Genomic DNA, 26,012 nt, shown 5'->3' on the forward strand with positions numbered 1-26,012 from the left:
GACATGCCATTTATACATATGTAGGGAGCTTTTGTATTCTCTGTCTACACAGTCTATGTATTTATTGACTTTCTTTCCACAAAACATGGGAAAAGCAGGGATAATTGCCAGTTTTTTTACCTTCTTCTTTATTTTCTGATATAAGCAGAAGAATCAAAGTTAATAGCATTCAATTTTTATATACATTATAAAATAATGTTAAGGTTAATTAAATAATTGGCCATGTTTCAATTAGTAATTTGTGTACATTTTCCCTACCTCTGCTCTATGCTTTTACTTTCAAAATATTGCTATACTACTTCGTCTTGAATGTTTTAGTTAATTTCATAGAAAATAGGAAATTTAAATTCCTAGTTTCCTAGGTAATTTAAGTTCCTATTTTCCTAGGTCATTTCCTAGAAAATAACCTTCTTTTCTTTTTTTAGAAAGCTATGTTATTTATCTAATGCTGTATCACTGATCTCTAAAAATTTACTGCATTTTAACAACAATAATCATTCGCTATAGCTCTTTAATGTTCTGGGCCAGGAATTTGGAAAAGGCTTGGCTAGGGAGTTCTATCTTGGGGGTCTCTAGAGAAATGGCAATTTGATACAGTCTGGGTCTGCATTCTTCTCTAGACTTGATTGGGGCTGGAGTCTACTTCAGGGTAAGTGGCTCACTCACAGAACTTGCAAATTGGTGTTGGCCACTGGTGGAGGTCTATCTTCACTTGGGTCTCGGGTCTCATATGGCCTGGGGTTCTGTGAAACACAGTGACTGTACTCTAAAGTCAAATATCTTGAAGAGAAATAAAAGTAACAGAGTAAGAGAGAGAGAGAGAGAGAGAGAGAAAGGGCTGGCTCTAGTTAGAAACTATATCCTTTTTATGACCTAGTCTCAGAAGTCACATAGCATCACTTCTACCACATTCTATTCATTAGAAGGGAGTCACTAAGTATGACTCATATTCATTGGGAGATGAATTAGAATCTATGTTTCAATGGGACAAGTGTCAAAGAATTTGTAGATATATTTTAGAAGCACCACAACAGCCAGATGTGCCTTAAACTCAAATTAAAATTTATTCAATTATGGAAACTGGGAAGATGAAATTAATCTGGTTCCTGCTGTTGCTATGAATAACATCTTACTGAATGAATTTTTTGTGAGATACTGAATATATAACTAAGTTCTTTTTAATATTTTCCTATATTTTTCAAAAGTCTTAATAACCTTACTAAGCATATTTCATAACATTTTGATTAGAAAGAACTGCTGCCTACAAGAATTCAGAAAACCAATTATTTCACATCAAAATTTGTAAAAGGAAAATAGATAAAATACTGTCCACAAAATCAGACTCTGTGCTTAAAGAAATTAAGAAATGTATTCTACATATAACAATAGGGAAAATTTAAAACTCCAAAAAGACAAAAGGAGGTTCTATGTGAAAAGCCATTAAAATTAAAATATCATTAGGATCAAGCCCTTCCCAGTTTATCAATAAAATATTTTTATGGAACAGAAAAAATGTGATGCAACACAGAGAAAATAACTGTAACTGCTAGCCTGGTACCCAAATTAAGTGAAAGGTACTCTCCACAGGCAAGTCAAAGGGAGACAGCCTCCTTATAATTTCTAGTGAAAAAAGTTTGGCTCTCTCCCACCTCCTGCAAATGACCAAGTGAAAGAAAATGAAATAATTAATTAATATCCTTTCTATTTAAAGATGTCTTACAAATTAATGAAAATAACTCAGTAGAGTAGTCTAATAGGCACAAAGGCAGAAAACAGCTAGTGAAAATTCACAAAACACATACAATGGAGTAATACACACAAAATTATGTGCCTTTCAGTATTAAGAAAATATATAAATCAGTGAAATTAAATTTTTATCTGTTAGATTGGTCAAGGTGAAAAAAATCAGGTATTACTAGAGTTAATATCCAGGTGGATAGCTTCAAGTGGTTGAATCTGTGTGCCTGCTGTGCAGCCATCCTATCTGGGTATATAACCTGAATCCCCACCTACAACTATTACCTCAGACACATTATCTAATTCTTTGTGTTTCCCTTTCCTCATCTGTAAAGTTAAGATAATAACAGAATCGACTTAATAGAGGTGCAGTGATGATTAAATAAAAATTCACCTATGGCACTTAATGGAATTTGATATTCAGTACTACTATTATTATTTGCAATATAGTTATTATTTTCACCATTACTTTCATAGTTATTGTTATGTTCAGGGTCAAATGGACTGTCCCTCTTATATATTACTGGTAGGAGTATAAACTTGCTCTGCATTTTTGAAAAACAACATAACAACATATTAAGTTCTTTAAAAATGTTCATGCTCCTTGGTCAAATAATTATGTGACTCTATTCTAAAGAAATAGCTAGAGTGGTAAACTAAATTTTATGCACATAAATATGTGTTGTTTTTTTTTTTTGAGACAGAGTCTCGCTCTGTCACCAAGGTTGGAGTGCAGTGGCGCCATCTCAGCTCGCTGCTGCAACCTCTGCCTCCTGGGTTCAAGCAATTCTCCTGCCTCAGCCTCCCAAGTAGCTGGGACTATAAACACATGGCTATTTTTTTTTTTTTTTTTTTGTATTTTAGTAGAGACGGAGTTTCACCATGTTGCCCAGGCTGGTCTCGAACTCCTGAGCTCAGGCAAACCGCTCGCCTCAGTCTCCCTAATTGCTAGGATTACAGGCGTGAGCCACCATGCCTGGCCATAAATATGTTCATTACAGTATATCTAAGAGCTAAAATTAGAGATAACCTGAATTTTTGCCATTAAAATAATCCTATTATACTCAATCACATGCCAGAATATTATGACTCATTAGATATTAGTCATCAGGCATATTTTAAAGCTATATATTAGTCATTAGACATATTTTAAAATTATGAACAATACATAACAATTGCACATATAGCTGCCCAGATTTACATCTCTGCTTTATCTAGTAATTAATATATATCTACTGAGGAGAGTGATTAAATTTATCAGACCTGCAGTGGTTATCTTTGAGTGAAAGTCTTAAAGATTTTAATAAGCAATGTGGGGGCTGGACGTGGTGGCTCACGCCTGTAGTCTCGGTACTCTGGGAGGCCGAGGCGGGTCGATCACTTGAGGCTAGGAGTTCGAGACCAGCCTGGCCAACATGGTGAAACATATGAAAAATACAACAGACAAACCAACCAACCAACCAAGCGACAACAAAACAGGTCTATCCTGGAGTCATACTCTAATTTTTTCTATTTTCCTCCCTTTCTGATCCTTTATCCCACTTTCTTTTTCTTTCTCTTCCTTCTCCTTCTTCTTTGTCAAATAGAGGATTGAGTTACTATCATTGATCCATACAAAGTCCCTCTCTCATTTATTTTCTTTAATTCCCACCCCCCATTTCTATTCCCTGTCTTCCCATGTGCAACCTTCCTAATATGTTTGATATACATCTTTTTGTTTGTATGTACTTAAAAAAAATAAAAATAAAAAAATAAAAAAAGATTTTAATAATTTTCTAACTTCCAGTTTTAAAAAAATTTACACAGATATTATTTATATGATTAAAAATATTATAAACCATATTACAGTGAAAGATTTACTAGAAATTATGGGTTTAATGATAAATCAAAATGTGCAGTTGGCACTGTAGTTACCAGGAAATAAACTAATGTTTTAATATTTATTTTAATATTTATTAATTATTTACCAGGTATTGAGGTAGGTGGATTGTCATATTTAACTTGTTTAAATGGTGATTGTATCCTTTTCAACTACCACCCTCTTCTCCACCCCACACATTACAAAAAGAGAAACAAAGAAACAAAGTCTTGATCAGTTTAAGGGATGTTAAATACAGAAGAATTAATTCTCAATTGTTTTATTGTCAATAGTTGTGATACTGGCATTGAGAAAAATTGAAAGTTTTTATCTGAAGACTAACAATCATTTTGTCCCTCATCTGTATGAAATGGAGATGTATGGATATAGATATATCAGAGTGGGTATCTGCCTAGATCGGTATTTTTGAAGAAAGATTTTGACAGAACCCATTACGTCAAATCTAAGAAGAACGAGGCAGGCATCAGACTGCATTGTCTTGAATTTAAAATATCTAGGTAAATTAATGTCACATATCTGAGTCAATCTGAATAGGAAGGATGGTGGTACTCAGAGTGGTACCAAAGAAATAAGAGGTTGAGGCTATTTAGGAAAATGAAGTAAATAAATTTTGGTATGCTATAAATAAATCATGGCAATTTAGGTTAGTTAAGATTAAATTATATAAGTTGATAATAAACATAGATAAAGAGAAGTATTTCCCAACGCTTCCTCAAAGACTCTTTTATTTTCTTCGGTATCTTCAGCATAAAGTGTGAAGAGTTTTACTTGAAGTCCTTCTACTACTTCAGTAAAATCATTGTTTTAGATATATTGAGCAAATGCAAAACTTATAATCTATTCTGTCTAAAAGTTTATTCTGTAAAGTACATCACCTCTAGTTTGATTTTATTTATTCCATAAGAATTCATTATGTTCTTAAGATAGTCATGGAAATGTGCTATATATCTTGCATGCCACAAACTTCCAAAGGAAGGTGTAAAGTTATAAGGAGAAAGTGATTAGGAAAAGATTATTAGGTTGCTTAGATAAGGGTCTTGAGGGACTGAACAGGAGTTTATGATGGAAGGAAGTGGGCATAAAATGCAGTCACTGTTTTCAAGGCAGAAATTCATACAGAAACAATAACTGAAATTAAGAGGTAGAAAAGATGTACAAATATAACTAAATAAACTGATTTAAATATTAGTAAATTAAGATGCATTGTTATTTATTGAGGCCAGGAATCAGATTGGAAACTTAAGTCTAAAAAGTTTAAATTATACCCAATTTAATTTCTCTGAATCATCTTCCTAAGAAATAACATACATAAGAGAAATGTACATTTCTCCAACGTTTCCATTAGATAAAAACCATTAATCCCTGTCATCTGGCTAAAATTTTGTCAATAAACTGTGTCAGTAAAATCACTACCTCAAAACAAGCTCTAAATAAAAAGCTTTTATAGGTAAAAACTTTCACTTTAAACAGGGGCTATTTGTCTCTGGTTTAATGTATAATCATTAAAAAGTACTTAATATGCATACAAATGCATTTTCTTGTTAGTATTTCCTTTGTCATTGTTCCGAATGAGTAAACATACCAGAGCTAAATGATGCTGTTTTCTTGATCTAATATTCTATCCAACAGACATTTAATAACAAAATTAAATTTTTAGGTGGCTATAAAAAATCAGGCAGTGTTGGCATGCAAAAAGAAACTTCTAACAAAGTGCCAATTTTACTCTAAAAAATAACCTAAATTACAATATTTAAAAATTTTGTTTAATTTATACATGATATGAAGTATCCTGTATAGGTATATATGTATATGTGTGTGTATGTATCTGGATAATGTATATTAGGAAGGGAAAAAATAATAAAGTCTGGTTTAAAAAGCTAAAATGAAAAAATTAAGAGACTTTTATCTAATTTTAGCAAATTTAGATTGGATACTTTATATATAGAGAGACTAATATAATATGGGACAGTAATAGAGAATAAAGTTCCATTTTATATATGTAAAAATAAGGTAAGAGGAATTGGAATTAAGTTATTATTTTGAGATTTCTTCTTCAATACTATACTATATGAAACAACTTTTTCAGCTCTGAAATTGAATAACTCAGTATTAAATAAAAAACAAGTTTTTTCTGTTATGAATGAGCAAATTTAAAATTCAATATATCCAAGATACAATTTAAGACATCACAATTTTTAAAAACCTGTAAGTGGTGAGTTTAACAAACATGAAATACAATTGCTACAGAGAAGTCAGGAAGAGTTCTTGCTCTTGGGTCAGGTGGCGTTAACGGAATTTTCTCACTGAATAAGTCAACTCCTGCAGTTAAAAAATTGCTCCTTACATATGCTTATATGTTTTATTTTGTACAATAATCTAATTTAAATAAAACCCGCAATTGCCTGTAGAGTGTCTTCAAACACTATTCTATTTTTAATACCCCATAAGTCTCTAGAACAGTCACATGTCAGTTAATGATGGGGATAGGCTCCAAGAAATGTATTAGGTGATTCTGTCATTGTGCCAACATTAAAGGGGACTTACACAAACCTAGATGGTAGAGCTTACTACACACCTAGGCTATATGGTATAGCCTATTGCTCCTAGGCTACAAACCTGTACAGTCATTTTCCTGTGCTGAATACTGTAGGTAACTGTAACACAATTATAAATATTTGTGTATCTATATTAACATATTTAAAGAAAGAAAAGGTACAGGAAAAAATGGTATTATAATCTTATGGGACCATCATCATATGGGAGGGCCATCATTGTCCAAAATACAATTATGTGTCACATGACTATATATATTTTGAAATAAATAATAGTAATAGTATGGGAGATAACATTGAAAAAAGGCCATAAAACAATTTCAATAGAGAAATAAGCTCAGAACAGGTTCATACTCAACCCTTCATATTTTACTCCTTAATAGATCTCATATCCTGCAACATGGGTAAAATATTTTAAATTATAGGTATACTCATTTTATTCCCTTGTTGAGAAGCATTCAGTAGATTCCAACGGGCCCTAAGAGAAATACAACCTCATTAGCATGTCATTAACTAACTTCAACAAACTGGATAAAAGCAATCTTCTTAGTCTTCATGTTATTACTACTATTCACTCTTAATTACCTTGTCTTCTAGACCAGTGATTCTCAACTCAGGATGATTTTACCTCCTAGGGGACAGTTAGAAAAGACTGAAGATATTTGGTTGTTGTAATTCAGAAATGCTACCAGTATCTATGGATAGAGGCCAGGAATATTGCTAAACATCAAGCCTGTAATGTATAGGAACGTCTCTCTTCCTACCCCAACAATGAATTATCTGTTCCAAAACACCAATAGTGCTGAGGTTGAGAAATGCGGTTCTAGACAAACATTCCTAATCATTTTTAATATGATCTTTCCCATATAGTTCTTTTGCCTTAACATTTCTTTCTTCCCATTTCTCTTTGTCAAAATTACACTTTTCTTTCAATTCTCAATTCAAATGCTCCTTTTTGCATGAAAACTTCAATTCAATGTGATTGGTAAAATTCAGTTAAGATCAAATAATATTTTTGGGTTCAATATGTTCAATAAGACTCTATGATATTAGTAATTATAATCAGATACATACAGCAAAATATACCTTATATGTAAATTATAAAACATAATAATAACATGCATCTGAAAATCTGCCATCCCAACTTGAAAACAGAATATTGCCGACTCCTTTACATCTACTCATATATTTTTGTCCTTATTCTACTCTACCTCCCTCTAAACTAATCACTATCCTGAAATTTGTGTTTTGAATTCTTTGCTCTTTCGAAAAGAACATTTATAGGCCTATATTCACATGGAATATATATTTTGTTTGTTTTCGAACCTTAGATAAAATGTCGTCATATTTTATGTAGTCTTTTGCAATTTGCCCTATTCATTCATTATTGTTTGTAAAATTCATCTAGATTGTTGCTTGCAACCATAGTAACTATATTTCCGTGTCACTTAGTATTCCACATTGTAAATAAATAAGAATTTTATATATTCATTCTATGAACATTTAAATGGTACTCCTTTTTTGGCTATTAAAAGCAATTATGGCATGAAAACATTCTAGTATATATGTACTAATGCACAGGGGCAAGGCTTTCTTTAGAATGTCAATAAACCAAAATAAAAAAACTATTTGGTAAATATTTATGTAAATGTTCAATTTTATTAGGTTTTTGCCAAACTTTTCCCCAACTGTTTGAACAATTTATACTCCAAACTTTTTCCCAACTGTTTGAACAATTTATACTCCTACATAGCAGATATAAATGTTCTTGCTGATTCACATCTTCACTGTCACTTGCTATAACATTTTGTATATAAATTATTGTAAACTATAGATAGTAGAAATTTAATTTATTACAACAACTTTACTTTGTAAATGGCAAGTTTAGTTCAATTATATTCATTGTGGTTACTGATATGTTTGAAATTTTAAAATTATATTATCACCGATCACTTTACTTGCTTTCTTATGCTATAATTTTTATTTCCATCTTTCTAAAAACTATAGTTTTTTTCTGATGCAATTTTAAATTTATTTTGGTTTTCTTCTATTGTTACCACCTCTACTATCAGTTATCCTTGAAGATTTACTATGCCGACTTAACATAGTAAAAAATTAATTCCTTAACGCTAAAATAAGGATCTGAGAATATTTTAATTCTCATGTTTTATGGTTTATATGCTGTTATTATCCAATAAACTTTTATTTCTTTTTAGTTACACAGATTACACATTGTTATTAATGTATGCATGCAATGTTTATTACTTTCTTTCATCAATATTATTTCATCTAAGTTTTTTTCTAGGAATCTTTTCTTTCTTCCTGTACTACATGTCTCAGAAAGTTGTGAAGAACTGTTAAGTGAATGGTCAACTGCCTCACTTTTTATACTTTTTTTTTCATTTCATCCTAACCTTGGAAAGAGTTTTGCTGGGTAATTCTAAGTTGAGTTATTTTCTTTTGGCATTTGAATGTATGCCACTGTCTTCTTGACTCTCCAGTGACTATGGAAGTTTCCTGTGAAATTGTACATAATGAGTCTTTTCTATCTGTTGGTTTGGAAAAATCCTCTCTTTGGTATACAGCAGTTACTATAAAATAAGTGTGTGTGTGTGTGTGTGTGTGTGTGTGCATGCACGCCCCTAGTTTATGCTGCTTTGAATATATTGAGCTTCCTCTACATGTGGATTCATATTTTTACTTCTAGATAATTATCAATAAGTATACTTTGCACTTTGCATACTCTTTCCCCTATTTTCTCAGTCTACTCCTTCTGGGACTCCAATTGTATTACATTACATCATTTTGTACTATTTTCTGTATCTCATAACCTTTCATATTTCCTATCTTTCTTACTCTCTATACTGCAATTTGCAAATTTACTATCTGAAAATCTATCTTTTTTTTCACAAAATATTTCTTCAACCAATCCTAAGCTGCTATTCAATCTAATTGTCATGATTACATTTTATTCTTACTATTACATTTCTAAGGTTCTATTTCTCAGCTCTTCTTGGTTCCTTTTCATAGTCACTTGATGTCTGCTCAATTCTGTGATTCCATTTTTTCCTTTTTAAAGATATCCTGTATTGAAGTTTTAAAAGATATCCTATTTTAAGATTATGTATCTTAATTTCATAATTTCAGTATCTGAAATCCTGGAGATTAATCTATTGTTTAGAGCTGATTCTCATTCATGATAATCTGTTTCCATCTGTTAGTGATCTTTGCTCCTAAACTTCTATTTGCATGATAGCCACCTGTGAAAATAGCTGGGTGCCTAAATGCAGTATGTTTCCTCTAGAGGATATATATATTGCTTATGCAGGGAGCTGTGTATGTATGTGTATCATTTTGTCCATATCCAAGTGCAGTATTTTAACGTGGGAGCTTCAGATTCAATTTGCTCACCTTGCCCTTGAACTAAGATTTGATCTCTGCTTTTCACACATGCTCACCACTCAAAACTCTAGTTTTAGCTCACTGTTTTACTCATCATTTGGAGATATCCTTACTGAATGTGATGTCAAAATATTCAATAAAAATTGTACCTTATTGCTTATCTATTTCTTTAGTAGTAAGAAGAATCTCTGGAATATTTTGTCTTCCAAAAGTAACCATTCCACAAGTTTTTTTTTTAAATCTCTACATGTTACTTGTTAAAATCAGTATCAGAAATACGTGTATTATATATCTATTCTAGGTTGTAAAATTCTGCTTTTCTTATGGCAGTATAGATCATTAATATTTTCATTTAAATTTTACATAATGCTAAGTCTTTCCCTAGGTTTCCATCAAATATCTGATAATAGCATGATCAACAAAATGTTTGTTGAAGGATGAGTATGTGAAAATACATAATATCAGACTTCTGTGTTAACATCACATTTTATATAAATACTGAATGTTCGGTCCAAATTTTGTTTCTATCTTTATATTATGTTACTACTAAATCACAGTAAGTGTAATTCAGGACACATGATTTCTAAAATGAATATTTATAAGGAATACTTTAAAACTACAGATATAATTTAATAATGCAAAGGACATGCATGTAATTAGAATATATACAAAATATTACGTCTTCTATTTTCTTCTATTGTCTTAGAAATTTGCATAGTAGGGGTAAAAACAACAGGTTTATTTTTTTGTCCTTTGGGAATAATTTCTTTTTCTGCATAGTGATTTAAATAATCTTTTTCTTTACTTACAGGATATATATGTATTTATGGATCTGATTTTATTAATTTCGCAGTGAATAAAATGAGTTCTGAATTTCACACTACTGTCTCATTTTAGAATTGGACATTTTTGCTATTATCTGTTTGCTTATGTATTTTGCTTTAATTTTCCTACTCTTCCACCATCCTTTGAGAGAATCTTGCATTCTTAAGCTGGATTTATTTACCAGATCTTCAATATCTATTCTTTATCCTTGGCTTTCATACCATTGTATCTCTTCATACTTTCCTAGAAGTGGCTTACCAAGATTTTCTTCCACATGACAGATCCAGTTTGTACAGTAATAACAGGTTTTTGTTTCCTGTTCTATAGCAAGCTTTTAATGGATGTTCTGAGTTGTTTCCAATATTGTTTTTCTGGTTTTCTTGATAAAATACTTTCAGTGACAGCCTTTTATTCCTGAGTCTTCAAGTAGATGTTCCTTTTCCTTGATTCTTCAGTATCCTTTTAATGGTATCATTCTGTTATTACGACTACCTAGCCTTAGGCAAGTTAACAAATTTTCTGCCTCAATTCCCTTGCAAAAGGGTAGTAATTACACTGTCTATTTTACAAATTTGTTGTGACGAATAAATGAGTTAAATACACAAAATTAATTTAGAATTGTGTTTGGAACATTTTAAATGTGCACTTAAATTAGCACTTCATTTTTTTAATTGTTTTATTCTTTATGCATCTTTGATTAAGGCTGATGATAACCCATAGAGAGGCTTTTTATAATATCTCCTACTTTCTCTACTTTTTTTTTTACTTGTTGGTCAAATAATCTTTTCAATTAAAACCTGGAAAGCAGGCTGATACTCCATGGTCTTAGGTCAATTCCCATTGCTCAGGACACATGCATCTGGTACGTACAGCTTTACTGAACAGAGGTGGAATCTTCCTTATGCCCACAGTCTTCTTTTCTGATGCATTAAATCAATGGCAAAGCTACAATCTCCACTGTGGATTATAATAAGGTCTATTTCTGCTGCTTCCGTGATATGTAGTCAACAGACTTAGGGAGAAGGACGGGGGTTCTGGCAACTCTTGATTTCAACTAAAGAAGAGAGTTATAAATTAAATGTTGTTGTTAATAGCTAGTGTTGTTTACATTGTAAGAAATTTACTACAATTGTAGTATGTTAGGTTTGATAGTGGTATGGTTGTAATTCTGCAAAAAAGATACAAAACTAAAGTAGAAATCTGTTATTAGTCTTAGATAATTTAAGCAATAAGGCTATTAAATCATTAATTCAGACCAATTGGATTTTTTTCCAGAAACTTAAATACATTGTCTATATTGAAATAAAGGGATGAAATTTGAAACTTCGATTTCATTTTGTCTTGTTGATGTCTAGATTTAAGGACAAAAAACAATTTAAAGATGAATTAGAAGGAAAATTTCTACAGAGACTATGTAAGAGAAGAGAAATAACAGTAGCTAAATAATGGATAATAGGGCAAAATATGTATGAATTATGATTAAGCAACTTACCAAGAGATTCAATGTATATATAAAATCCAAGTGGTATTGATTTACTTCTCAACATATTGTTGCAGCAGACACGGACTAGCTGTTCATTAAACCTGTCACCTTTCTCCTGCCTTCCTTGTGATTAGATGTGGCCATAGTATTGCACTCTAGTGCAAACAGGGCAGAAATGGAACAGTTTAGTAGAATAGTTGGCCCTCCATATCCATGGTTTTTGCATCTATGCAGTCAATCAACCATGGATTGAAATATTTGAACAAAAAATACACGGTTGCGTCTGTACCAAGTATGTATAGACTCTTTAACTCTTGTCCTTATTCTCTAAAATATTACAGTATAACCACTATTTACATAGCATTTACCTTGTTATAGGTAGTATAAGTAGGCTAAAGATGACTTAAAATATACAAGAGAATGTGCACAGGTTATATGCAAATATTAAACCATCTTATATAAGGGACTTGAGCATCTGTGCATCTCGGTGTCTGCAGGGAGTCCTCCAGTTCCCCACAGATACCAGGGGATGGCATATAAATCCCTTACATGAGCAAATTCATCAACTGCTGCCTGGATGTTGACACCCGAGGCAACTTCCGAAGTCATGTGTTGATGCTAAGCCTTCGTTATTCTTGGTGTCTCTGATAGAGTGTTTAGACAGAGCTCCTCTATCCCACCACAGGGGCAAGAAATAAAATCAGTTGTGTTAAGCCATAGGAATTTCTGGTTTCACCTGCTTCATTTTATTTTATTTTATTATTATACTTTAAGTTCTAGGGTACATGTGGACAATGTGCAGGTTTGTTACATATTTATACATGTGCCATGTTGGTGTGCTGCACCCAGTAACTCGTTATTTACATTAGGCATATCTCCTAATGCTATGCCTCCCCACTCCCCCAACCCCATGACAGGCCCTGATGTGTGATGTTCCCTTTCCTGTGCCCAAGTGTTCTCATTGTTCAATTCCCACCTATGAGTGAGAACATGCAGTGTCTGGCTTTTTGTTCTTGTGATAGTTTGCTGAGAATGATGGTTTCCTGCTTCATCGACGTCCCTACAAAGGACATGAACTCATCCTTTTTTATGGCTGCATAGTATTCCATGGTGTATATGTGCCACATTTTCTTAATCCAGTCTATCATTGATGGACATTTGGGTTGGTTCCAAGTCTTTGCTATTGTGAATAGTGCCATAATAAACATACGTGTGCATGTGTCTTTATAGCAGCATGATTTATAATCCTTTGGGTATATACCCAGTAATGGGATGGCTGGGTCAAATGGTATTTCCAGTTCTAGATCCTTGAGGAATCACCACACTGTCTTCCACAATGGTTGAACTACTTTACAGTCCCACCAACATTGTAAAACTGTTCCTATTTCTCCACATCCTCTCCAGCACCTGTTGTTTCCTGACTTTTTAATGATTGCCATTTTAAGTGGTGTGAGATGGTATCTCGTTGTGGTTTTGATTTGCATTTCTCTGATGGCCGGTGAGGATGAGCATTTTTTCATGTGTCTGTTGGCTGTATAAATGTCTTCTTTTGAGAAGTGTCTGTTCATATCCTTCGCCCACTTTTTGATGGGGTTGTTTTTTTCTTGTAAATTTGTTTGAGTTCTTTGTAGATTCTGGATATTAGCCCTTTGTCAGATGGGTAGATTGCAAAAATCTTCTCCCATTCTGTAGGTTGCCTGTTCACTCTGATGGTAGTTTCTTTTGCTGTGCAGAAGCTCTTTAGTTTAATTAGATCCCATTTGTCAATTTTGGCTTTTGTTGCCATTGCTTTTGGTGTTTTAGTCATGAAGTCCTTGCCCATGCCTATGTCCTGAATGGTATTGCCTAGGTTTTCTTCTAGGGTTTTTATGGTTTTAGGTCTAACATGTAAGTCTTTAATCCATCTTGAACTAATTTTTGTATAAGGTGTAAGGTAGGGATCCAGTTTCAGCTTTCTACATATGGCTAGCCAGTTTTCCCAGCACCATTTATTAAATAGGGAATCCTTTCCCCATTGCTTGTTTTTGTCAGGTTTGTCAAAGATCAGATGGTTGTAGATGTGTGGTGTTATTTCTGAGGGCTCTGTTCTGTTTCATTTCTCTATGTCTCTGTTTTGGTACCAGTAACATGCTGTTTTGGTTACTGTAGCCTTGTAGTATAGTTTGAAGTCAGGTAGCATGATGCCTCCAGCTTTGTTCTTTTTGCTTAGGATTGTCTTGGCAATGTGGGTTCTTTTTTGGTTCCATATGAACTTCAAAGTAGTTTTTTTCCAATTCTGTGAAGAAAGTCATTGGTAGCTTCAGGGGAATGGCATTGAATCTCTAAATTACCTTGGGCAGTATGACCATTTTCACAATATTGATTCTTCTTATCCATGAGCATGGAATGTTATTCCATTTGTTTGTGTCTTCTTTTATTTCCTTGAGCAGTGGTTTGTAGTTCTCCTTGAAGAGGTCCTTCACATCCCTTGTAAGTTGGATTCCTAGGTATTTTATTCTCTTTGAAGCAATTGTGAATGGGAGAACTCCCATTCAACTCATGATTTGGCTCTCTGTTTGTCTGTTATTGGTGTATAAGAATGCTCGTGATTTTTGCATATTGATTTTGTATCCTGAGACTTTGCTGAAGTTGCTTATGGGGTTTTCTAAATATACAATCATGTCATCTGCAAACAGGGACAATTTGACTTCCTCTTTTCCTAATTGAATACCCTTTATTTCTTTCTCCTGCCTGATTGCCCTGGCCAGAACTTCCAACACTATCTTGAATAGGAGTGGTGAGAGAGGGCATCCCTGTCTTGTGCCAGTTTTCAAAGGGAATTCTTCTAGTTTTGGCCCATTCAGTATGAGGTTGGCTGTGGGTTTGTCACAAATAGCTGTTATTATTTTGAGATATGTCCCATCAATATCTAATTTTTTGAGAGTTTTTAGCATGAAATGCTGTTGAATTTTGTCAAAGGCCTTTTCTGCATCCATTGAGATAATCATGTGGTTTTTGTCTTTGGTTCTGTTTATATGCTGGATTATGTTTATTTATTTTAGTATGTTGAACCAGCCTTGCATCCCTGGGATGAAGCCCATTTGATCATGGTGGATAAGCTTTTTGATGTGCTGCTGGATTAGGTTTGCCAGTATTTTATTGAGGATTTTTGCATTGATGTTCATCAGGGATATTGGTCTAAAATTCTCTTTTTTTGTTGTGCTTCTGCCAAGGTTTGGTATCAGGACAATGCTGGCCTCATAAAATGAGTTAGGGAGGATTCCCTCTTTTTCTATTGATTGGAATAGTTTCAGAAGGAATGGTACCAGCTTTTCCTTGTACCTCTGGTAGAATTCGGTTGGGGATCTGTCTGGTCCTGGAGTTTTTTTGGTTGGTAGGCTATTAATTATTGCCTCAATTTCACAGCCTGTTACTGGTCTATTCAGAGATTCAACTTCTTCCTGGTTTAGCCTTGGGAGGGTGTATGTGTCCAGGAATTTTTCCATTTCTTCTAGATTTTCTAGTTTATTTGGGTAGAGGTGTTTATAGTATTCTCTGATGGTAGTTTGTATTTCTGTGGGATCAGTGGTGATATCCCCTTTATCTTTTTTTTTATTGCGTCTATTTGATTCTTCTCTCTTTTCTTCTTTATTAGGCTTGCTAGCGTTCTATCAATTTTGTTGATCTTTTCACAAACCCAGCTCCTGGATTCATTGATATTTTGAAGGGTTTTTTGTGTCTCTATTTCCTTCAGTTCTGTTCTGATCTTAGTTATTTCTTGCCTTCTGCTAGCTTCTGAATGTGTTTGCTCTTGCTTCTCTAGTTCTTTTAATTGTGATGTTAGGGTGTCAATTTTAGATCTTTCCTGCTTTTTCTCGTGGGCATGTAGTGCTATAAATTTCCCTCTACACACTGCTTTAAATGTGTCCCAGAGATTCTGGTATGTTGTGTCTTTGTTCTCATTGGTTTCAAAGAACATTTTTATTTCTGCCTTCATTTAATTATGCACCCGGAAGTCACTATTCTGGAGCAGGTTGTTCAGTTTCGATGCAGTTGAGTGGTTTTGAGTGAGTTTCTTAATCCTGAGTTCTAGTTTGATTGTGCTGTGGTCTGAGAGACAGTTTGTTATAATTTCTGTTCTTTTACATTTGCTGAGGAGTGCTTTACTTCCAACTATATGGTCAATTTTGGAGGAAGTGCGATGTGGTGTTGAGAAGAATGAATATACATCTACTTCCTTTATTAAGAACTCTATATTATATGCATTTTAATGTTCATGATCCATTTATATGTTTTTGTAATACTAACATAGTGACATATTTTTCTGAATGTGACTATACCAAATTTTCTGTTACTTTCCAACTGCACACAAGGATCTAAAAATTAATACCCAAGTAGAGACTGCACAGTAATCATGTAAGGCTATGTAATTGAAAGGTTTTAAAAAAGTCAGTACTATCAAACTTTTGGTTACCAGTCTTGAAAAATGAAATAGAATCAGTAAAATGAAGCTCATTCCAGGAAAAAAGGAAAGAAGACATGTTTTTAAAAACAAACATATATAAATCCTCTGTAATAGTTGTGAAAGCCAAATTATTGAGACAGTTTGTTCTCCAGTTTTAAAACCTGATAAGAAAAATGTGGTAGAGTCAATATTTTTAGAATTTAAAATCTTCATAAGTTATCTTATTTTAAGGATGAGTTAAAGTCCTTGACTGTCCATATCAAGTCTTTCCCTTTTCAAAAACTCCAGGATAGATGAATTTAGACAGTGTTCCCACAGTTGGCGGTACTGACTGACAGGCATCTTCGTAAATATCCAGTTGGTATCTGATCTTCAGTACTGGAGGAGGGGCCTGGTGGAAGGTGACTGGATCATTGGGGCAGATTTGCACCTTGCTGTTCTTGTGACAGTGAGTTCGTTCTAATGAGATCTGGTTGTTGAAAAGTGTGTAGCACTTTCGCTTCACTCTCGCTCTCTCTGTCCTCCCACCATGTGTAGATGTGCTTGCTTTCCCTTAGCCTTTCCACCATGATTTTAAGTTCACTGAGGCCTCCCCAGCCATGTCTCCCATACAGCATGTAGAACTGTGAGTCAATTAAATATCTTTTGTTTATACATTCCCCTGTCTCAGGTAGTTCTTTATATCAGTGTGAAAACAGACTAATGCAGTATTAACTCTTTCTTTCCTCAAATATCAAAGTTCAAATTTTGTAGGCCTCTAAGAAACATTATATAGCAGTGCAACTGTAAAATGAGCAGGAAAGGTTGGGAAGGCAAACCTTAGGTAAACCTGTGCAGAGGTAAACCTGCTGAAGGCTTAGGTTTACTTCCACACAGGTGTTTTCTGTAGTATGGCACCAAATGGACACCTCAGTTACAGAAAGCTAACTCTCCAAGGTCAGCATAAGTCTTGTCCATTGACTCAAGTATCACACCAGGAACACATTTAACTTAAACTAGGTGTATTCAGGAATGAGTGGGTTTGGATGTAGATGTCAATCACTTCACAGTGAAAGATGAATTCAATTTAACGGTTTTGATGTCTCAGATGACATTTTTATCATAATTTTTCTCTTTTTGTTTTTCTGACAGCCTGCTACCACAGCGTTGATAACCTTCCTGGTTATCTCCTTATGTTAGGCAGTGAACTTCCTGACAGTAAGCAGCGTCATTGCAATGTATTCTTTTTAACAGAATTGCAACTACATGGTAAAATAGGATATGCCTGTAGATATTTTTCTATCTTAAGTTTTATATATTATTTTAACAGATAACCTGCTTTGCTTGGAGAGAATCCATTTAAAATTATATTACTGCTGTAGATGCTTGTCTAATTAGGAAGAATCTTTGTGATATGTTTGTGTTTATATTGATAGCACCATTTTAACTTTAACTATAGACAAGGAAACAATGTCCTGTTGTTGCCCAAAATGAATCTTAACATTTTGCTGGAGTTAAATTTTCCAAGTCACATTCAGGCAATGTGTATTTTTCAAAACCACTATCATGATAAATATTTTCTATTTTGAATTAATTTGCATGTTTTAAAATAGTTAATGATGTTAACTGTTTTGCTGATTCATTCCACGAAAATAAAAACTCTTAAAAAAGGCATTATTTGTATTAGGGTTTTGTATATAGGTGTGTGTGAATGTGTTTATTTTAATAAAACTATTTTTAATTCACTTAATGGTCTTTAGCTTGAATTTTCAAAACGTATGACTATTAGCAAATTGATAGGAAAGTAGATAACAATGAATTAAGGGTTACTGGCAGCCTAAGACACTGTTTATCTCTTTTAAGGTAGACAGAATTCAAATTGCCTTCATTAGCTGAGCAATGTGCTGTGGAAAATGTGCTGGGTACTTATCAAGAGGCTCTTTCATTTGCATTTTTGCTAAATAAACAAGCTGCTCTGTTTCCTAGCTCTCAAGGGCTCTGAATAGAAGAGAAAGAAAGTAATTCAGGTAAGTAAGCCAGGGGGCATTCCAGCACTAGATTAAAGAAGAAAAAGTTTATCCATGAAGATGTCAGAATTGTGCCATGCGTATTTGTGATACAAAAAGATAGTCTCACACACAGTTAGAATCGAGGATGTACAAATGAATTAATTTTCCCCATAGCCACCAGTACCACAAGCAAAGATAGAGGCTGTTCTTTTGATAAATGATCAATACTTCAGCCTGACACTACTCTAGCTGCCCTGCTGTTGCTGGTTAAAAGTTTGAATTTCAATTAAGCAGTAAATCTTTATGGCGTTACATCTCCAACAGTCAATTAATGTCTCCCTAATCTCTTGAAATTCTGAAACACTATTATTTTGCAGAGTCCTTTCCTTCAGGCTCATTCACCAGCAAAGTGTTCTTGTTAGACAGGTAAAGACATAGTTTCCTCCAAATAAAAACTCAAATATTAAATAATTGTTTTGTTTAGATTTTTTGGTCATTTGTCTATGCGTAAAGAATGTTATACTTCCAGAGTTGTTACGACACATATTTAACATACTCCGGAAGTAGACTGATGAATACTCTCCGCCAAAAGTGCATTGACTTGATTGTCCCCCTTAGGCCACGTTATATTTCAGAATTTCTTCCCACATATACATTTCTTGGAAAAATTCTTAAATCATACAAAACACATAAGCATTCTAAGCACTGATCACACTCAAATCAGTGTAAACATTATCATCTTTTGTCATAAAATCTCCCTGTAGATTTTTTTCCCAAAACATTTTCTTTATTTTCAGAGTGTTGGTTGATGCCTAAAAGCCAGGTAGTATTGTAATTCCAGCTACTCAGGAAGTTAAGGTAGGAGGATCGCTTCAGCCCAAGAGTTCAAGTCCAGCCTGGGCAAAATAGCGAGAACCCCATCTCTAAAAAAAAAAAAAAAGAAAGAAAGAAAAAAAACCTCAGCTAATAAAGTGTATAGCTAAAGAATTATGCAACCTTCTTCATGGAGGACTTCAATATTTTAAGACAAAATATAGGGAATTTGATAGACATTTTTTCCATATAAGATTTTAATAATTTTAAATTTAAGAGGTCACAAAGCCAAATTAACGCATCTTCAAAACTATAGATTTACAACGGTTTTAATGATTAGATCCATTACTGCAATAAAATAAAATTTTATCTTTTCAGACTATCAAAAGAAAATATTTCCCCTGGAAGTAAATGCAGCCTGTGTCAGTAAAATTCTACCATTATAGGTGCTATTTTTAATCATTTAGAATGCAAGCATTTCTTATATTATTTAAAATAATTTTAAAATTGACTTGAAGAAGTCTGAATTATTTCACTAGAATCCCTGTGTGATTTTGAAAAAACAAAACAAACATATTTTATTTTAAATGATTTATGTGTCAAACTGGTATGCCCCAATTACCATGTTCCAGATATTTTATTATTAGATGTTCATGTATACAGTAGGTTTAACATGCATGCATAAAAAGCACTTCTACTTACAATGCTTACAGAACTGCAATATAAACTACATGGTAAAAACAAGTCTACACATTTTTGAACTAATAATTAGCCAGCATGTAAACATAAGTCTGTTTGCCTCCAAAGTTTTTGGTTTTTCATTCTATTATACTAAAATCTTCCACTAGTCTTCAAACCTGTTCTTAAAAATGTAATAATATTTTAACAATACAGCACATGCAAATATTAACAACCATTTGAAAAAATCATCTTACTACTATATACTTTATTTTATTTTGGAAAACATGAACAGTTATTTATTATATTTTTTCTTTGAAATTGATGTCATTTTAAATTTAACTCTACCTAATTTATCCTATCCACAACATGAGAGAACCCTGGGTATCCTAAAACTGCAAGGCTATTAATTACACTAATCCATCTAACTGAACCCTTTTATGAACAAACAAAGCTTAATGTCATGACTAGGGTTAACTCATCAAGGTGAAATTAAGAGTTATTATGTGATTAGTTGTCATTAAAGAAATGTACACTTATAATTGAATAACATTCTACAATCAGAAGAAAATAAGTCTTCACAATAAAAACTGGGGATATGGCTATATAGAAATCTTACAATTCTATGATCCTATAACTGCAAATTTTTTAAAACACAGAATTGAAGTATGCATTGTTGAGTAGGAAGAAACACGTGCCTCGTATATTAAGTAACTACTCACATATTAAGTAACTAAAAGTTATTGAGATTTTTGATTTTTACATAATTTTTGCATATCAGAATAATTGTAAGGGTTAGAAAACTGGTGGATAGTTAGGATAGAGTTGCAAAAAATGATCTTTGGTAAAAATTAAGATGTATTGAAAATATAATAAATTATGTAGTCCCATCAGATTGGGAGACTAATGAAATGGATGAGAGACAAAAGAGAAGGAGCAAAAAATTACATATATATATTTTATATATTATATATATATATATATATTTTATATATATATATATTCTTAATTTTAATTTTTTTTAAACAGAGGGAGTTTGTTTAAAAAACAGACCCAGGCTGGTATTGAAGTCCTGAGCTCAAGGGATCCTGTCTTGGCCTCTCGCAGTGTTGGGATTACAGGTGTGAGCCACTGCGCCCGGCCTGCAAAAATTATGGACTAGAAAAGTAATAAAAGAATAGAAACTAGGCTGAGTGTGGTGGCTCATGCCTGTAATCCCAGCGCTTTGTGACTCCGAGGTGGGTGGATCACCTGAGGTCAGGAGTTAGAGACCAGCCTAACCAACATGGTGAAACCCCATCTCTACTAAAAGCACAAAAATTAGCTGGGCGTGGTGGCAGGCACTTGTAATTCCAGCTACTCAGGAGGCTGAGGTAGGAGAATTGCTTGAACCGAGGAAGTGGAGGTTGCAGTGAGCTGAAATTGCGCCACTGCACTCCAGCCTGGGCGACAAGAGTAAAACTTCATTTCAAAACAAACAAAAAAGAATAGAAAATAATGTAGAAAAGATACAGTAGAAGCCAGACTACAGATGCTAATCAGGATTAAATTACAAGTAGAAACATTGGGATAAGGTGTAAAAAAAACAGCAGAATTTTCTTAATATGTATTTCATGACTTAAATACTGATTATAAAATATTTTAAGGAATCACATTGTGAAGAAGACAAAACTTACTTTAGAGTATTTATAGATACAGTATAAGGTTCTAATCTTTAATCAAAATAATACATATATAACTATATTATCTAATGACCCACACAAATTCTCATCCTAAAATGCTATAAAATATGCTTACATATTGCTTTGTGATTTTAAAAGTAAATTTAGGATCTATACCTTAAGTTTGTAAATTGTTGAATCTCTTGGGTATTCTGAAATAATAATATAAATATTTACACTGCAAAACAAACATGTACTTACCATCATGATTAGGATTTCCTAGTGTCCATGGCTCATCTGAGTCAAAATGGGTATCTCCTCCAATTCCTGGTCCAGGGAAGTAGGCATGTGCCAAAAATCCTCCCTCTCCATCAAAGGGAGAACTGTCCCCATGGAAACCAGATGCAAAAATAATGGTTATATCCACATCACGTTTGCCATTTTCTAATTCACTGTAGGGAACTTCTTCAAATGTCAGAGGAGTTACATTCTGCCACACATCAAAGGCACGGCGAATAGCTTTACGAGTCTCAGGGTCTCCTACTTTTGGAGTTACGTTCTTTATACTGAAAGTTAGAAAATATAATCATCAGTATTGTTATGTATAAGCTAACTTAGTACAGGTTTTGATCGATTCAGTTAAGTAAAATATTAGAGGAAATAGTCATATTAAATAGGAATAACACGTATTCGTTCCTCTTGTCTCTATTGTTAGATTTCACTACATTGCAATCATTTAATTTTCTTCAGGATAGTATTCATGTACCAAAGTTTTAAGTGAGAAGATCTCTGTAGAATGGTTAGCAGTAGGGTAATTGGATCAATCAGTTACTTTACCTTCTGGATAAGAAAGAGAAAGGCAGATTTGTCAAATGATCAAAGAGGCACAACAGTTTCAAGCTGAAATAAAAATTTCAATTTTTTCTAGTTATAATTTTTAGAGGCACACCATTGTATTTGCACACATCAATTTCAAACAATGTCTTTATGCTCTTCTTGATCTGTAAATATGGATTCAGCAGATATATAGTTATTTCTTAATTTTTAAAGAAATGATCAAGTAACTACAATTTCTGATGTTCTATTGTTTCTTATTAATTCATTCTGGTTAAAAATGTATTATGAGTAAACAGCTATTTAATACAAAGATTTCACAATTACATGAATTTAAAGAAGTAACTTGGACATTATGTACTTTGTCCTGATGCTAATAACAAACAGATTAAGTCGCTATAAATATTGTACTTGATTCATTTGGCACTAAATCAGATGTTTATTGTTTTTCTCAGTTTTTTTCTAAACAACAAAAATGGAACTAGTATTTGTATTTTTTTATATTATAGCACTATAAATTCAAAGGATGCATGTGAAAAAAATGGGTAAATTTCATAGGAGTCATAAATAAGTTTCAGATCCCTTCAACCAATAATGTCACATCTATGAACTTACACTAATGAAATATTTTTTAAAAAATTTCTATTTTTTTTTCTTTTTTAGAGATGGATCCGATTGTGTTGCCCTGACTGGCCATGAACTCTTGCAATCAAGCAATCCTCCCACCTTTGCCTTTCAAGGAGATGGGATTTAGGAAGTAATCACCATGCCCAGCTGATAAATAAAATATTTAATTACAAAAAAGACGATACCATATTCAGGTGAATATATATTGAAATGCAATCATAAAAGAGAACCGAAACTGAAACAATTTAAAATGATGAAGTGATGGTTAAACTATGGCATCTCTAATGCATGTCACTGTATAAATAGGATTCAAAATTATTTTGCCCTTTTAAGACTTTTTATCAGCATGGAAAAACTTGTAGGATTAACTTTCCAGTGGAAAAAAATAATACGCATATTATATTTTTAACCTGATTCTATGTCAATACAATTATAAACATTGGGCATGAATTATATAAACTAATAATAGTATTAATTGGGCATTTACTATGAGCTAGATGAGCACTTCACATTATCTTATTTAACCTCCTGAGTAACTCAGTGAGATGGGTATTTATTCCTATTTTACCAAAAGCACAGTGGGGATTTATAAGAATTTAGAAAAAACCTCTAAGTGGCAGAGCTGGGTTTTCAATCCAAACATTTGGGCTAAAACTCTTTTGCCTTAAATTCTATGTTAGACCACACATCTAAGATAAATTTTTCACTACTTTCTAATAAATATCTAGATTATATTTACATTGATTATTTGGTGGCAAATATTATTCATTACATAAAGGAAATAAGATAGCAAACCAAGTGGAAACAGAGTGCAGGCAAGGAAGAAGAAATGGCAAGTGAAAGGCATTGAAGTGAAGATATTCTTGGCAGGTTCAAAGAACAGCAAGGCAGCTGGGGTAGTTTGGTCACAGAGAGAGAGCAAGTGTCAGGATATGAGATCAGAAAGTTAGAAGGAGACCAAATAAGGTAGGCCCCTGAAGGCCACTCTAACTAGAGTTTGGCTTTTGCTCTGAGAAGGGAAAAACTGGAGCATCATGAACAGAGACAGGACATTTGACTTATGATTTAATAAATGTCTTGAGACATTATGTTGAAAATATATTGATGTGGGGCAAGATTTGAGGCAGGGAGACACATCAGGAACTATTGCAGAAATCCAGGTGAGAGATGATGGTGCTTTGGACCAGGTTGGTACCAGTAGAGATTTTGAGAAGTGGTTGTATTTTGGATATATTTTGAGAACATGTCTCCCAAGATATACCAATGGATTAGACATAGGCTATGAGGAAAAAAGTAAGAGCTGAGGAAGACAGCATTTATGTTTTTGACCTGAGCCAAAGGATGGACAGAGCAAAAGAATTCATGCCTGCTCAGGGAGAAGGCTATGCAATTATTTTGTTGCTATTGTTTTGTTAGTCTGTTTTAACTTTATGTGATATTCAGCATGGTGCTATAAACTATATTTTGAGGAAGAATAAACATGTACACTGAGATAGCACAGACAGTTGTCTACCTTGCTAGTCTCTAAATTTCCTGTCTAAGGGCTAAAGAAGCATGAGAAGTAATGTAACACTGAATTTTGTCTAAATTAATTTTCCTAATAGTCTTTTATTTTCTATGCACCCTATAGGATTTCAGAAGTCCCTCATTAGCGGGCTGATATTCCTATGACACATCATTGAAAGAACTTACTACATAATTGGCACTGTTCCAGGTGCCAGAGATACAGCTGTGGGCAAGACTCTGATCCCACAGTGCTTATATATTCTAGTTATAAGAGATAAATAATAAACAGAACAAAAAGATAATTTCAGATGGTGAGGGGGTGAGGAGATGATAAACAGGAGTTCAACGGCAGAAGGAGCCAAAGATGCCTAGCACTGAGTTTCCAGCCAGAGGGAATGGTGAGAAGGCCAAACAAACATGGCCAGTTCGAAGAACCAGACTGCTCAGTGAGTTGGAGCAATGACAATCACGGTGTCTGATGGAAAAATGGATGATGGGACAAAAATGGGAGTAATAAAACATTTCAGAAGTTCACATAAGAGAAGATGGAGACTAGGACTTGTGCCATGGAGATATGAAGAATTAGTTTCAGTATGTGTTCTGAGAGAATTGTTCATGGGGATTGGCGATGGATTTGATATGTAATGGAGAAATCGATTTTGATTTCAAATAAAGAATAATCTTATAATAGAGAAATGAAATCATGGTAGTATGATTTGTTTCTAAGTACATAATAGTTTTGAGAAAAATGAAGCAAAATAATATAATAAAAATAATGAATGTGGAGTACTATTTGGATTTGAGAACATATCGCTGTGTTTTTCAAAGCTATGTACTGATTAGCTTCCAGATATGCTTAACTACATTATATATGATTGCCATTAATAAATACAAGATACCTGTACACCAAACCCTCATGACACTAGTTTACCTCCATAACAAACCTGCACATGTACCCCTGAACATAAAATGAAAGATTACAAAAAAGAGAGAAAAAGGTTATGGATGCTGATGACACTGCCCAGGTTGAATCTGGGAAGTCAGTGCCCAGTTTCCCATATGAAGAGTGGAGATAAAAAGGATCATTAAGGTTGAAAAACGTGAGCTGAAAGGAAGGTGTATTTTCAATAACAAATCAGAATAAATAGTTAGAAACTGACACTGCTTTATTTATCTTCTGGAGGCCCACTTAATTGTGCATTTTGGATATTATGGAAGAATAAAGATAGCTGGTTAAATAAAATATAAAATTCTAAATTAAAAATAGGAAAAAACATAATTATAGATATTATTTCATTTTTAATAGGTTTTGCTACGTAAAGTTAAAAGGACTGTTCACAATGGAAATAAGTACTCAGTGGTCTTACTTGAATTAAATAAAGATGGAAAATTCAACAACATTACTTTAGGAAGAAAAAATACTTATTGCTCTTATTTAAATATATATGATGAATTTCAATGATATACTTTTTTTTTTTTTTTTTTTGAGACGGAGTCTCATTCTGTCACCTAGGCTGGAGTGCAGTGGCACCATCACGTCTCACTGAAACCTCCACCTCCTGGGTTCAAGCAATTATCCTGCC

General features: G+C 33.3%; 1 protein-coding gene across 3 annotated transcripts in view; it reads right to left on the reverse strand.

Moving 5' to 3' along the window:
• Positions 1–26,012, reverse strand: part of MMP16 (matrix metallopeptidase 16) — a 313,058-nt gene that overhangs the window by 131,287 nt on the left and 155,759 nt on the right. For all 3 annotated transcript variants that reach the window (XM_063643386.1, XM_055286708.2, XM_055286709.1), the window contains exon 4: positions 21,724–22,028. In XM_063643386.1, coding sequence (XP_063499456.1) covers positions 21,724–22,028 — 305 coding nt within the window. The remainder of the gene's footprint in view (positions 1–21,723; positions 22,029–26,012) is intronic.

The sequence above is a fragment of the Symphalangus syndactylus genome, chromosome 7 (assembly GCF_028878055.3).
Source record: "Symphalangus syndactylus isolate Jambi chromosome 7, NHGRI_mSymSyn1-v2.1_pri, whole genome shotgun sequence".
NCBI lineage: Eukaryota > Metazoa > Chordata > Mammalia > Primates > Hylobatidae > Symphalangus > Symphalangus syndactylus.